General features: G+C 38.7%; 2 protein-coding genes across 5 annotated transcripts in view; both read right to left on the bottom strand.

Moving 5' to 3' along the window:
* The window catches only part of LOC6035402 (DNA-binding protein RFX2), a 73,384-nt gene extending 62,925 nt beyond the window's left edge, over positions 1 to 10,459 (bottom strand). For 3 of the 4 annotated variants that reach the window (XM_038258498.1, XM_038258507.1, XM_038258511.1), the window contains exon 1: positions 9,842 to 10,459. The gene's annotated coding sequence lies outside the window, so the exon portion shown is untranslated. The remainder of the gene's footprint in view (positions 1 to 9,841) is intronic. The other variant, XM_038258503.1, reaches the window with a different exon arrangement.
* Positions 10,460 to 11,729: 1,270 nt separating this feature from the next.
* On the bottom strand, positions 11,730 to 14,985 carry LOC6035404 (exosome complex exonuclease RRP44). The gene is given in 4 exon segments (XM_001845546.2): positions 11,730 to 11,858; positions 11,920 to 12,743; positions 12,745 to 14,782; positions 14,840 to 14,985. Coding segments are annotated over 4 exon segments (2,925 nt in total). The 5' UTR covers positions 14,880 to 14,985; the 3' UTR covers positions 11,730 to 11,835.
* Positions 14,986 to 15,504: the final 519 nt, after the last annotated feature.

The raw sequence follows: 15,504 nt of genomic DNA, 5'->3' as shown, positions 1-15,504 counted from the left end.
TATTCGTCCCTATTTTGGGCGTACTAAGCAGAGCGCATTTTTGATTTTATGTATTCTCAAAGGCTGCTAAAGGCAGTCTAGCTTTTTTTTTAATGCTAATGCACGTACCTAATCACATTTTTGATCAAAATACTTTATATTACTAAAACATTTTTTGTTCCTTATTTTGGGACTACTGCTCCTACGATTTGATAAAAATCTGGATATGTATTCGTGAAGTTATATTGCTTATTGCGAGATAAAATCACGATTCTACTTCACTTCGACTGACAGCAGGTAATGGCCGCCAAACTACCGCAGTGTAAAAATCAGCAAGTTGAACTGAAATTCAGCTTTGATTTGCCTGTCAATCTGGTTTGTTTTGAATATTTTCCAAGAAGTCAGCTGAAAACTCAAGGCAACCTTTGACAACAGCCAAAAATGTGTTCTACGGCTGTCATGCGGCCATCCTTCTGCGGTCATATCAGCGCGCGTGAACTCTGATTATCGACGCCCGCGGTTATATCCAGAAGATGTATTCAATTTTCAAGTGATTTAATGTATTTATTTTTTTGAGCAACTAGCAATTTGTCAAGAAAAAAGTGAAGAGTAATATATTTATTGTCTTATATCTAATTGTGCACAATCCATACAAAAAAACGTGTACAATTGTCCACGATGGGTGGGGGAGGGGTTGAGATTTCCAAAAAAGTGTCCATGTGGATTATGGATGGTCCCTTATTTATATTTTTTAAATATTTCAAAATGTAAATTATTCCATTCAAGACAGCTGTAGCCGATTTTCTTTTACTTCTTCTTGGCTTTCTTTACAAACGCGATTGCTTTTATTGAAATCACTAGGCCACGTTGTTTAAAAAGTAAACAAATGATGAAACTGCACTGATTTAAATTGTCGTATTAGAAATAGCTAAAATAAAATTTATTTGCTTTTTTTATATTTTATGCTGTCATTCTGCTCATAATTGCCCAACACCCGTGTTGAAACACTTAAATAAGATAAAAAGCAGAAAAAAAAATATTTCAAGTAAGGCTTTTAGAATTGCTCCGCAAATGTTAGTATCAACCACCCCAAAGATAGAAATAAAAAAATATACATTTTAATTCCCGCAACCCGGTATGAATAGACCACGGGCAGATCTTACCCCGGACAGGACACACAATCAACCTAATGCTGGTGCTACAGGGTTGCCAGTGACGACCATCATCCTAGGAGGAGGAAAAAAATGGCGTGGGTGGATAAACAACGCGCAATGGCCGCGGACCTTTTTTCATTTCTTGCCAAAGTGGTCTTTATATCACACAGGACTCAAATAACTTCATTACCGGGAATTACCCTAATGAATGCACAACACATGAACGCGGAAATCTTCTTTACAATTTTCGCCGGACAAAGACAGAAGGCAGAAGCTTTGGATGCTTGAAATAGAGCTCTGGGCTACAAGTCGTTCTGGTAGCTTCTAGGTAATTCCACACGTTCCACTTACTCGCTCGAAGCGCTTCTTCGGAATCTGCTACTTTGGCAGTGATACCAACATGCTAATTACGTCAAATCTTCCACTGGACACGATATCCTCCGGGGAGAACGTCTGCAAGTCTAGACGACAGCGTTTTTGAATCTCCCAAACCAGTGACACTACCTAGCAAACAAAACTAAAGACACTGAACCTTGCAACCGCTGCTGAACATCCAGGATAAACTTTAAAACGCCGCCTGGAGCAAGAAGTGTTGCATCTCCATAGGGACGGCGATCGACTGACTCCAATACCGGGCGCTAGTTCTGGAGTTCCCGACTGTAGACAGCTGTGGAAGGAGAGCTCGTCGTCGTCAGTTATTGATCAAACAGTCTGGCGTCTACCCCGGTGGCAGCGATGACGACGGGAGGAAACCGCGGCAACCCCATGGGCCAAGTCGCGCCAGTCCAAGCGTACACTGTTCTGGTCGAGTGCGTCCCCATCGGGCAGAGTCCTAGTGCCATATGGATCCCCGTGTTCACCGGGCGTATCCTGGTGCTGGAGAAATGGTAATGTGGTTGAACTATACTGCTCCTGGTACAAGTTTGTAAACTGCATTTGCGATGAACGCGGGCTGGCACAGGATAGAGAGTGTGAATTGTGAATGGAAGGAGAGGTCCTTGCTGTGCAGTGTCGAAAAAGGGGGAAATAAAACACAGACACTACAACTCAAACTTTGTTTTGATGCCCCCACTCCGCTGTGCTTCCGAACACCGGAAATCGAAAGATCAATGGCCTGCGTATCAATCGACGAAGAAGGAATCGAAAAAATCTATTATTTTAAATTCGTATTGCTGTTCCTGCTTTAATTGTAACGTGTAGAAATTTGTGGTGAAAAATTATAAAAAAAACTTTTTTATCTATTGTCATACACTAACCAATTTGAACATAAACAATTTAAGAAGTTATTTAGAAAAAAAAAATCCAACGCACTAGGGTACCGAAAAGAACCAAAAATAAAGTTACGCAACATATGCAGCAAGCAAACCCATCCTACCAGTTCAAAGTCAACCATGCGTATCAACGCAACGGTGCAAAGGTAGAAGCAAATTAGAGATCACATCCCAACTGTGAGGCACGCGTTCCTTTTTGTATATCCTTTGCCACGGGTGCGTACGTGCACCTGGAGGAACTGGAACATGTATAACTTGTTCACTGACACTAGTTGGTTGATCAGTTTGTAAAACAGTATTGGTGTGTTTTTGTACAATACACTTTTATGTATTTGTTTATACTAATGTCAAAATAATTTTTAAAAGGGCTGATAAAAAATGTGTAAGTATTTCGATGGCAAAAGATCCAATTTAGTTAGCTGTGCATGAAAAAGTGCACTGTAATTACTTTCTAAGAAGGCAGCGAGCAGGGTCTTTTAAGTTTGCAATAAAATTAAGTCGGTTCAGCAAATTTTTGTATTTTTGTATTTTTTATATTCAATTGATTATTAAATTGTTTGCTTCAAATGTTTTATCGTGTTTTATTTCACGGAGAAAAAAAGTTCCCAAAATCGTGAACAAGCGTTCATGAAAATGGGAACCTCGAACAAAGTGTTCAAATCCCATGGTTCGATTTTGAAAAACGTACCATGAAATTTGAACACTTTTTTCGTGGTTCCCATTTTCATGAACGCTTGTTCACGATTTTAGGAACTCTTTTTTCTCCGTGTTAAGACAGTTTTTATAAAAAAAAAACAGGATTCTGAATTTTGGCGGTCAAAAAGAAGACTATTCAATAATTTATTGCAACGAAACAAACCACTACTAACGAAAGCAAAAGAAATCCCGAGTAAAAACGAACTCCATAAGCAGCCTACGCGTCCGCATTCGGGTGGCTGCGTGCTTTTTCAGCTGGATTAGCAATGGAAAATTTCACGGAGTTTATCGAAAACATTTATAAATGTAACGAGAAAAGTAGTTACGCCAACTTAAAAACTTATTGAATTTATTAATAAACTGGTTGAGCGAGCCTGATTCTAAGACTGACAGCATGTTTTTTCAGCCATGATATTGGTAAACTCTAGGGAAATCTCTACCTTTTTATTGGTGAAAATCATTTTTTTTGCGACCTAGGGTATTTTAACCATTAGTGGACCCCCAAGTAGAGCCGAAGCACATTTTTTAACAAATTTTCAATATTTTAAGCACTTTTTCATAACCTTTTGTACAAAACAATTAAATCTGAAGTCTTTTGAACAATTTTGACTATTTGTTTCATCAGTTACTTGTTTTTGAGCAGAAAAATAGTCATTTGAAAAAAAAAATTTTTTTGCCTGTTATGGACCCCCTTTTCCTATAGTGGACCCGGGTCCATAATCCGATTGTGGACCCGGGTCCACTATAGGCAAACTGTTATTTTTATATCAAATTTAACCGATATTTGATGTTTTGATGCATGGTGTAGGTCTAATGATAGATTTACTGAATAAAAGATGGATTTTGCTCACTTTTCATCATAAACAAATATGTTTTGTTAACAAATTTGGCTATAAACAACAAAAAAACCTTACAGATATTTAAACACATTTCTTTCCGAAAAAGATCAGAGATAACGATTCAAAAACCACTGCAAACATAAAAATAATAAAAAAAGTAATCTTGATGCAAATTTTTCCATATTAATTACATAAATAGTTGACCGAACCTAAACAATAGATTTATTTACAGTTGCTGATAAAACCACGCATGTTTATTTAAAAAAATGTTTTTTTTATTGATTAATTATTATAAAATATCATTTCAAACTGCAATCATGATGCTTCAGTTAAGTACAATTAACTATAGTTTTGATTAATTATAAATTCTTACGGCTTCAGCTTTTTTGGTACTATTAACATGAAAACAGCTAGATTTATACTCATAATTGAAAAAATATGCGTTTAGGTTGATAACAACAAGCATTTATTGTATGTTTTAGAGAAACTTTTGCTTGAATACACAGTTTTCATCATTTTTGAAGGTTTAATTAACAGGGGTCCACTTTTGGAAAAGTTTGGATTTTCGTTGTCCTATATTGGACCCCCATAATTTTTGCTAGAAAATTGCATTTCTTCGCTTTATTTTAGTAAATATCCTTTAACTTACATTATTTCGACTTGCTGAAGTTAAATAATCAGTCAAAAAATGATTGGATGGTTAATTCAATCATAAAATATAAATGCAGTTTTGTTGTGAAAATGCTAGTGGCCATGGCTGATTTCAGATGTCGAACTCAAAACACTTATTTTGGTAAAAAGGATAATTCAATGTCAGTCAACATTGTTTTAAATGATGCTGAACATGCCAAATAAAAGATTTGTAGACAACAACACGCTTGAAATTGTGATTTTATTGAATTTTTCATCAAAAACACTTCAGAGGGTCCACTATAGGAAAGGGGTCCACTAATGGATAACGTACCCTAGCATATGATGTCAAATCCAAAATTTTTTTTAGGATTTTTTTAGGGTGATCTAGCCGCACATTGTTGATGTCGAAACCTCTAAACTGGGCCCTCGTCCTGTCACGTCCGTCAGTATAAATGTGGTTTATTCGTAAGTTCAAAATGTTCAATTATTCATATAAGTCCACATATTCATTTGCGGATAACTACCTTACTAGAATTGAATACAAGATTTAAAAATACCTATTCAAAAGCTACTCTTATCTCCAATCCCCGAAATTTTAATTAAAATCAAAAATTAAAAAAAAACCTTCTTTAAAAAACTATAAAAATAGATTAACAGTTCATATTTAACAAATCGTGAATTGAAAAAGAGACGACCATTTGATCGTCAGAATTCCAGTAGATCCTCGATTCGCAACAATGGTCGATACAATCATAATCCGACAACCGTTAGTTCAACAGATCAACGAATTTAGTCCGATATCATTTCACTATTGATTGATCGAGATTATATGGAAATTTTGACAAATCAGAATGGTTTGTACAGTCATCCCACATATTCGGAACACTTTTATGATAATTTGTCAATAGCATGCCAAAAGTAGCTTTTCTGTCGACCTTACTATTTTTAGAACCTTCATTTGGACATCATCTTGCTATTTCACTAGTAAAAGTAGTACTTTCTGAACAAAAAACTTCATTTCAAGACTATTTTGTCTAGAGCAGCAAAACACTGCCTCAAAATGGCCTGTTTCATAAATGTGGGATGTTATTGTGCCTTCCACAATTGTGGAACACCTGCATTTAACTAATATTTTCACAACAAATGTTATCAAAACATGTATAAAACATCACTAAGCTTGAGTTTCATTGGTTTTTAGTGTGAGAAGTCATTATTTGTTAATAAATATGTACTCCTGGAGAGATCCAAAGTTTGTTTACATTCGTAAGAAAAAAGTGTTCCGAATTTGTGGATTTCAAGGGTCAAATTAATTCTTCAAAAACTTCATATAAAAGTTAAAATTTGCAGATGTTCGATACAGCATTCGAAAGATCGCAAGAAAAGCTTTCAAATGAAGGTAAAAGCGAAGCATTAAGTTCAATTATCGATTTGCTATGATTTTTTGAACATTGGCCGATCTGGAAACCGTTCCGAATATGTGGGATGACTGTATGCTACTAGAATGAAAATAGAATTACTGATTTTGTCACTTAGGGTAGAGGACCCAGAAATCGCCCACTTTATAGTGGCAATCTAGGAAATTTGATGAGAATTTAATGAAAATTTATGGTTTTTGGTTCTATTTGTTGTAGAACGATGATAAACTTTTTGATTTTAAGTTTCCACAAGGTTTTTATAATTTACATGTTCATTTTTGATAAAATTTTGCGTTTTAATAAAGTGATCTGAAGAGCCTATTTTTGCCCCCCTAAATCCAACTTTCGCACACCCTTGGAACCAGTTTTCGCCTACGACATAAATCAAGAAATCCAATAAAATTATGACACAAAGCTAAGCAAATATGGTCTCCTATTGATACACAACATGTTCCCGAAGCTCAATTTCAATTGAAATTCAAAAAACCCTAGGAGTTTTCATTTACAGATATGTTACTAATGTTGAGGTTCTTTGTATATACTAACTAAAACCAAAACATGTTCTCACTCTCACTAAAAAAATATGACTAAATCAAAATTTGTGATAGAACTCATGTGTCCCGATTTACCCAATATAAGGGCACACAGTTACAATTAGCTCCATGTTGTTGTTGATTTTGTTAGAAGAGCTTTAACCCTATAGGTCATTCGCTCCCGAATTGACTCAATATAAAACTTCGAGGTACCTCTTAAAGCACATGTGTAACTACTTTTCCATCCTCTGCTTAATTTCTCCTCTGTACCAGTAAATTTTTACTACATTTGAACTAGGTGTCCAATATCTTAGCTTAGGTTAATTTTTAAACTGATGTTTATACCAAAACCCCCTTATGAGTGAAAGGAATAAAAATGATTATTTATCCTTAAAAAATAATCTAAAATGTTCCAAATATATTTTCAAGCGCATTTCGCTGCGATTAGATAAGTTTTTATGGTAAACGAAAACTGGTTCTAGATAAAATCTTAAAACACAATACTAGATTTCGCCCTGGACGAAAATTGGATCGCATGTTTTTTCATGACCCCAGAAATCGCGCACTTCATTTTTTTTTTTTAAATAACCTTTGGTAAACGTTTAAAACAGGTAAATCACTAGATGTTCATGAAATTCAGACATACAGTGAACTAATGAATTATTCATTTACATTGTTTTTTTTTTTTTGCAAAATGAGTTGTTTTCCTTCATAAACATTATTACCCGCTGTAGGCTAAATTGACAAAAAATATGGCGGCTGCAGTAAGGCATTTTTTGAAAATCTTATAAAAACTAAATAAACAATAGAAATTCATCAGGAAAGTTTCAATAAGTACTAGAAATGAATGAATATGTGAACCTGCATAATAAATTCAACCAAAAAATGGTATAAGTTTGCTAAATACAGATTGAATCCAGTAGGTGGGCGAAAACTGGAGCAGGGCGAAAACTGGGTACTCTACCCTAACTAATGCGAAGTATAGAAAGTTGATATCATAATCTTAAATTCTACAAAAACCAAATCTTTAAAAACCCTCATCCATACCTGACACCCACATTAAGATAGGGAAAAATCACATATGTAGCGGTTCATTGTAGAAATGTGATATTTCCACTATCGGAGAAGCTCCTTGTTCTCGATGACAGCTTACCGGCCATCGATTAAGCCCTGAGACTGCGTCAAAGTGGGTTCTCGTAGCATGAAGTGGTGTCCATGTGGTTTGGTTGAGCGTTTTATTCATGGTGTCCATGTGTAAAAATGATACTCATTATGACAAAGCCCAGGGATTTATTGCATTATTTCTAATTTAAGATGAAAAAGTGAATTATTCTTGCACACCAAAATGAAGATAATAGGTCTATTCCCGTACCTGCAGAATTGCAGAATTTCTGCAGCTTCTGCAGAATTCTGCAGCCAGCATAAGTCACTTTTTTGCAGCACGTTCCCGTACTTTTCAGCTCGCTCTCTTCATCTCTCTCTTTTGCAGAAGTTCTGCAAGGAGAGAAGCCGCAAAACTTTTGCCTGGGTAGCGCGTTCCAGTACTTTTTCTGCAATATTGTACACAGTTGAGTGGATTTACTCAAATTGGGTATTAACGTTTCTTTTTAATTATTTAAAAAACGGGATTGACAAAAATTTTAATTGGAAGACGTTTACCTCTAGAACGGTGACTATTTTTTTTTTATGCAACTCAACATTTTATTTAAAAGATGCTTATGCTTAGGTATAAATTTTACATTACAAACAATTCAATTAGAAATGAGAGTGGCAGGTACGTTTAAAAATATAGTTAAAAAATGACAAACAAAGGTTTAATATAGAAGAGATCATAAATACATGTTTTGATAGCAGAGCATTTGAAGGTTTTTTTTATTTAGGGCATAACATAACATAACAACATAACATAACAAAATTATGAGTGTCGCATGGAAGAACAACGGTGATGCAGCAAAATTGAAAAATATTAGAAAGTAAATGAATCACAAACTCAAAAATATGGAAACACATAAATTTAGAAACTAGGATAGTAATTCGAAATGTTTAAAAAAAATAAAAAATTTGAAAAAAGTAAAATTTAAAAATTTTGTAAATAAAAATAAATATTATAATTGAGTTTCAATTGTAAAAAAATAGAACAGTTTGAACTCTATTATCCGACTAACCTAGAATATGACTCCAAAATATGTGTATTTTTATGATGCAAGATGGCGGCATTTAAGAATTTAACCGTATTATTTTTAATAACAAATTTATATAGATTTTAAATAATACAAAATATGATGTATAAACTGTAAACAAGTAACACATGTTTCAGCAATAAATTTATGGGCATCAATTATATAATCAATTATATTTATTATTTGTTTGGTATAGTCTAATACTTTTTTATGATTCCTTCATTGAAAGTTCAACAAAATACATTTAATATTTTGGTTCATATAAGAATACAAATCGGTAGCACCGTCACAGGTACAATTTATTATTTTCCAATTAAATTTACCTATTATTTTAACACACATATTTAGTCTGTTCAAAAACAATTGAAGATTTAAAATCAATCCTCAAACAAATACTTATTTGAAATTTATTCAACTCAAAAGCAATGTGTCTTTTAATAGTTTTTAAAAACAATTTGTTTTTATGATACAAATTGTTTGTTGAGTTATTAGCCGTGCTGTAATACTGGATTTACTTAACAACTTTTGATCAGGTTAAACTATTAACACTAAAAAAATAATAAAACCAGGCATTTAAAAAATACCCCAAAAACCATCAATTCCAAATATACAAACGTCCCTTCAAAAAGACTACTCACAAATTTGCAGTTACTTTTGAGAGCTTGCAGAAAAGTACGGGAACGGTTTTGCTGCAACTTCTACCTCTCTCATTGCAGAAGTTCTGCCTGAGGGAAAAGTTACTTTTGTTGCAGAAAAGTACGGGAACGCTCTGCTGCCAATTTCATGCAGAATTACAGAATTCTGCAGTACGGGAATAGACCTAATGACAGCACGATTCTTTCTCGTGTGGCAGATTCCTGCCAGATTTGGTGAAATGCACAATTTCGTTGAATTAAGTTTGGTAGACCCAAATTTAGTACTGGGCCCAAAATAGGGACAAATACCCTATTTGTAAACAATGAAGGTATCCTGCTCACCCCTAATGTAAACAACCACTGACGTGAGCAGGGCACACTCTTTGATTACAAACTCACATTGGCCTATTCACATTGTTTTGCTTGACTTTTTGTTGTTGTTTGGAATCTACCCGACGTGTGACACTAATATTCATAATGGAAATGTTAATTTTAGCTGGACCTACCTTTCAACGGCGTTCCGTCTAGACGCCTTTTCTGCGGCTTCTTAATCCATTCCGTCGACTAACCGTTCACGGTTCCGGTTCCACCGTTCAAATTCCAGAATAAACACAAAACAGTTAGGAACACTAGGTTTGCCCTCTTCACAAACATAAACACAAATTCACAAAGAAGGGGGACATTGCCTTCACCAGCGAATCACTTTTAAAACACCTCCCAGGTCCGCGACCGGATTGCTTTCCCGACGTTCCCGGAGCTAAACACGAGTTGCAACGCACCCTCCCAGAGCCTGGAGTATCCTTTATTGCACAATGCCGTAGTACCACAAAACCACTCGCGAAATCTGGTCCGTCCGCATATTGCACAATTTTCAACCGGAGAACGGCGCGTCGAAACGGATTGCCGGGACCGGTCCACACGGCGACAACGTCGTTGGTTCCGGGTTTCCCACTGCGATAAGGCCCTTTTTCGGAGGGCCGTGGCGCAGATCGCGATATATCCCAGCAGGCCTTGTCTCTCGATTTTATTTTGTTATTCGTTTTTCACCTTTTAGTTGCCATGACGACAAAGCAGCAAACGTCTCGGGAAGGATTTTTTTTCGCTGGCTGATTCTGGACTAGGTTTTGGAACGGTCGTATCTGAAAAAGCGAGAAACCTTTGCTGTGCATAATTTATTGCATTTGCAGCTTCAAGCATTGTTTTGATATGGAAAACTGTTAACTTTCTGCACTAAATTAAATTTTAAAAGGCTCATACAACTAAAATTAAAAATGATAACAAGAAAGCAGATCACACAGTGAGATATTATGATAACTTATTCCACGATTTAAATGACAACGCGCTCCTGCCACCCACGAAAACAAACGAGTGCGTTTAAACCTTTTCGATGCTGTCAGTGTGGTTGACTTTGACATTTCTCTATAGAAGGGGGTTTGAACGCTTTTTTTGTGCACGTTTAAAGATAATGGGTGACTTTTAACCTGTTAATAAATAATTATTATTATTATTTTTCTTATTCTAGGTTTTTTTTTTATGATATGATTTTATATGACCTTAAAAACTCTAGATATCTGGAGTTTTTTTTTTGTAAAGGTCCAATAAACCAAATTTCCCGTTTTTGCGTTTTGGGTTTTTTTGAAACCGCCTTGAGTCAGGGTAAAACACCCAAAAGCAAAAACTAAAAATTTGATTTATTGGACCATTAAAAAAAAAAAACTCTGGAGATTTTAAAAGGGTTCAATAAACCAAAATTTCAGTTTTTGCTTTTTGGGTATTTTTAAAACCGCCTTGAGTCAGGGGTATTAAAAAACTAGACTAGAACTAGAACTTAAGAATTTATTATTAGTTTATGTTTTATTCTGTTCAGGGATGAAATAATCGCAAAAAAAAACATTTTCGCTTGCGAACTTACTTCACCCGCGAAAGAGAGAGGAGGCTAATCACGCAAAAGAAAATCGCTCCCAAAATTCTCCAAGAAAATCAATCTGCTGATGAATTTTGTGAATTTCCTTGTCAGCACCACTTAATAATATTTATATTACTTTGTTTACACACATTGCTCATCTAAAAATGTGACAACAAGTGTAGTAGTGAAAAAGATTTTTTGCCGAATAATCAAGATGATGATTTTTTAGATTCTTCTAACCGATCTTTCATGGGTGAGAGAGGAGAGCCAAGCTCCCTTCGGATTTTTTCTCTTGATGAACGTCCAAAGATTTTCTTTTGATGAAGATAATTCCATCGCTGATTCTGTTCAACTCTTTACAACCAAGAATTCTTTCGGTAATTTTCAAAATGAAATACATGAAGAAAATGATGATATTTCAAATAAAATCCAAATCTCTTGCTAGATATGCCTTCATGTGATAATTTATAGCAATTTGTGCCAATAAGTTACTATTTCACTTATTTGATTATTTTTATTAATTAAAAACTAACGTTCTTGGATTCCGTCCATCCAAGCACAAAAAATCATGTTTTTGATAGTTGTTCATCCATTTTACTTCTTTTTTCCTTTGCCATCTGAAAGAGATTATCAATGATTAAAACAAAATAACTCGTTTAATTGTTTTTGTTCAATCACCTTTCTTGCTCTTTTTGGCACTTTTCTCCTGATGTTCCACGTCGGCGCCACCACTCTTCCTCTTGGCCACCGCCTTGTCCTCTCCGCCATCCTTGCCCAGCGCCTCCACGCTGAATCCTTCAATGTACGGCTGCACCAGCTCAAACACCAACCGCTGGTGTTGCACGTTCGTGGAATCTAGGCTCAACCGTACAACGATCTTGTCAAACGCGTGGAACTCAACCGAGCCACAGCTTTGCGTTTGAGTTTCTTCGTTGTACACGAAGGTGGGTTTGTTTTTCAGCGTCTCCTGGTTCCGGCCGGCCACGTAGATGGTGCCCTCGAGGCCGTACTTGGGAATGATGACCTGGATGGCGTTCTTCTTGACAAACAGAATGTAACCCTCCTCGTCTTCGGTGCGATCGCGGAAGAACAGATGGGTGTGCAGGGCGACCGAGGCTCGGCCCGCGTACTGCGCCATCCGGTTGCGATAGTTGAGGTTGTTGCACAGCTGAGAGGTGCTTTGTTTGTCCAGGAGGGCGGAGTATGTGGCATCCGCGCCGATGCAGGCCGCGAGCAGACGATGCACGATGACGTCCGCGTAACGACGGATCGGCGAGGTGAAATGGGTGTAGATTGGGGAGGCGAGACCGTAGTGGAAGTATTCCGCTTGTTGGATGGTTCCACTGATGAAGTAAACGGCCTGCATCATGCAACGGGTGGTAAGGATACGGAGCAGGGTGTTGAAGTAAGGGTTGTCCGGTTTAACAGCTTCATCCAGGCTGGTTGCGAGCTGCTTGCCACTGTCGGTGATGATTTCGAAGCCTTGATAGGACGCGGCTTTTGAGCGGTTCAAAGTTGGCCTCCGGTGGACAGGGATGTCTTCGGAGCAGGGCGTACTCGGGGAACTCTTGGTGGATCTTTTCGGCCACGGAAACGTTTGCAAGCAACATGAATTCTTCCACCATCGAGTTGGTGTCCATGAGTTTCTTCGCGACCACGTCGATCGGATCGTGCGTTTCGCTGTCAATGTTGAAGCGGATTTCTGGCGAGGCCAACACGAGGGCACCGTTGTCGATACGGCGACGTTTCAAGATTTTAGCGAGAGTGTTCAGCATCCTGAGGGATTGTGCGGTTTCGTTTGTCTGCGATGGATCGTCGATGATAAGCTGAGCTTCTTGGTACGTCAAGGCGGCCTTCGACTGGATGACCGACTTGTGGAAGCGCGTATTTTGGATGTTGGCTTCGTCGTCCAACTCCCAAATGCACGAAAAGGCAAGTCGTTCTTCACCACCACGAAGCGAGCACAGATTAGAACTCAACACGTCAGGAACCATGTCGATTCGCTTATCAACCAGGTAGACCGTGGTAGCTCGCAGGGATGCTTCCTTGTCCAGCGGAGTTCCAGGTTTGATGAAATGTGTCACGTCCGCAATGTGAACACCAACTTCGATGTTTCCATTGGCCAATCTCCGCGCATGCAACGCGTCGTCAATATCGGTACAACCGGGCGGATCGACCGAGCAGATTGTTATGTCCCGCAAATCAACTCGCTTCTTGTACTCCTCAGGTTCAACGGTCCAAGGCAGTTTCGGCAGCTGACTCTTGATCTCCTCGGAGAAACTTCCGTGTGGAACGTCGTGCTCCAACAAAATCACCTCGTTCTCGGTGTCCTTCTCACCGATTCCACCCAACGCACGCACAAAATGTCCAATCGGATACTTGGAATGCCTTGGCCAGTAGTCAATCGCCACTACAATTCGTTGCGAAATGAGCGTCGCCGATTGGCGCGTTTCAATCCGGATTCTCGGCACATTCCTATCCGAAGGAACGAACAAATGCCGCGTCGATTGCGCCAACGGATTCGCTGCCAAAATGCCACAATACTGGCGCCATTTGCGCTTGATAATACCAACAACCGCGGCCGTCGGAGTCTTCTCCTCACCGGAATCTTCCTCAAACTCCGGATCGGCTACTTCCATGGCAGCGTCATCATCCACGTTCTGCTCATCAACCAGTACCACCTTGCTGGGACATTTCCACTCACTCTTCGGCAGCATTCGAACCGCCACAACGTCTCCATCAACGGCACGGTTCAAGTTCAACCTTCCCTGAATCAAAACTGGCTCTTCATACGCCTCAACCCGTACGTTTCCCTCCAAAAAGTTGTCCCTCGAAGCGAAGAAGCTTCCCTGAAGAAAGTCTCCCTTCTTAATCCCCTCGTGAATCTGCGACGCAGTCAGATGCGCCGGAAAGATAATCCTCGACTCATCTTGCCACTTTTCCGCATTAAACACCTTGTCCCGCAGTTCCGGATGTCCACTCAACGAACCGACGTAATCCGCCACCGATGAAACCAGCAATCCGTCCTTCTTCGCCTTGGCTCGATTCTCCGCATCGTCGGACAGCACCACCACCTTCACCTTACACTTCGGGTTGTCCTCCAGCATGTGCTTCCCGTACCACGCGGCCGCTCTCCGAATCATTCGGTCGTTCCGATCGTTCGCCGACTCCCCAACGCCTTTGCTCAAATACGTGTCCCGATGGTGCTCGTTCACAAAGGTGAAAAACTTCCTTCCCGGATCCGCCAGAATCTTCCTCAACCGCTTGAAAATCACCGGACTCCTGTGCCGCACCTCGTCCAAGACCGTGCTCAGCACGATCACGTTTCGGATTGCTTCCGACTCGAGGAAATCGATCTGATACAGAATGATGTTCGTGTCCAGCATCAAATAGTGTGGCGCCGTAAAGGCGGTGCTGCCCGGTTGAGGTGCCTCGTCCAGCAGCGTTCGGCCCTCCGACGTGGAGCACAACCCGCAGGAACCGATGCCGCACGCGATGTCATCCCGGAGATAGTGTTCGCGAACCACTTTGATTATTCCGCCTAAAATTAAAGAAAAAAAATACAATAAAACGGTCACCAGTTTGAAGTTAAACTTACCCTTTCGGGTTTTCTTCATAAACACTCGGTTCGTGAGCATTTTGGCCTGGTCAGTTGCGCTGAAATTCGAGGGCAATCCGTGTTTGTTTACGTTACTGCAGAGACACGCGTGTTGTCGAATCGCTGGCGCCGGGCTCAGATGACAGTTCTTGAATGCACGCTGATATTTGTTTGTGCAACTTTTTTGAATTTCGGTAAACGGAAATGCTGTCAGTTGCGAAAAGTTGATAACATGACATCACTGACGAACTGACGTGCCACCCCGAATCCAAACATGACCGCACTTTCCTATCTTCCTTCTCACTCACCCTCAGCGATCAGCGATTGTCAAACAGACGATTTGACAGATGCGCAGCTGCACTTGCTGAGAAACTTTCAGGAACAAAATAGAGTTTTCTACGTACACGAAAATGAAGTGAGATTAAATTTTGTCAGCTAAGTGTGCGTACGCAAATCGTCATAAAGCTTTATTGAGATCTTTACATTTGAACAATCAAAAATCAGAGAGAGCTCAAGTTTGCTGCAGCATGGAGAAGTAAAAAAAAGAGTTAAAAAACTGTTAAATTCTTTGCACTGTAAACAAAAGTCATGATTTGCTGAGGTCGTTTTCGCACTTTTTAGACAAATTGTTAGGGGTGCAGAAAGCTCGGTTTAACTTTGTGGAT

This window comes from Culex quinquefasciatus, chromosome 1, assembly GCF_015732765.1.
Source record: "Culex quinquefasciatus strain JHB chromosome 1, VPISU_Cqui_1.0_pri_paternal, whole genome shotgun sequence".
Classification (NCBI taxonomy): Eukaryota; Metazoa; Arthropoda; class Insecta; order Diptera; family Culicidae; genus Culex; species Culex quinquefasciatus.
Note: the sequence above shows the minus strand (reverse complement) of the source record. Positions and strands in the feature narration are given on the sequence as shown.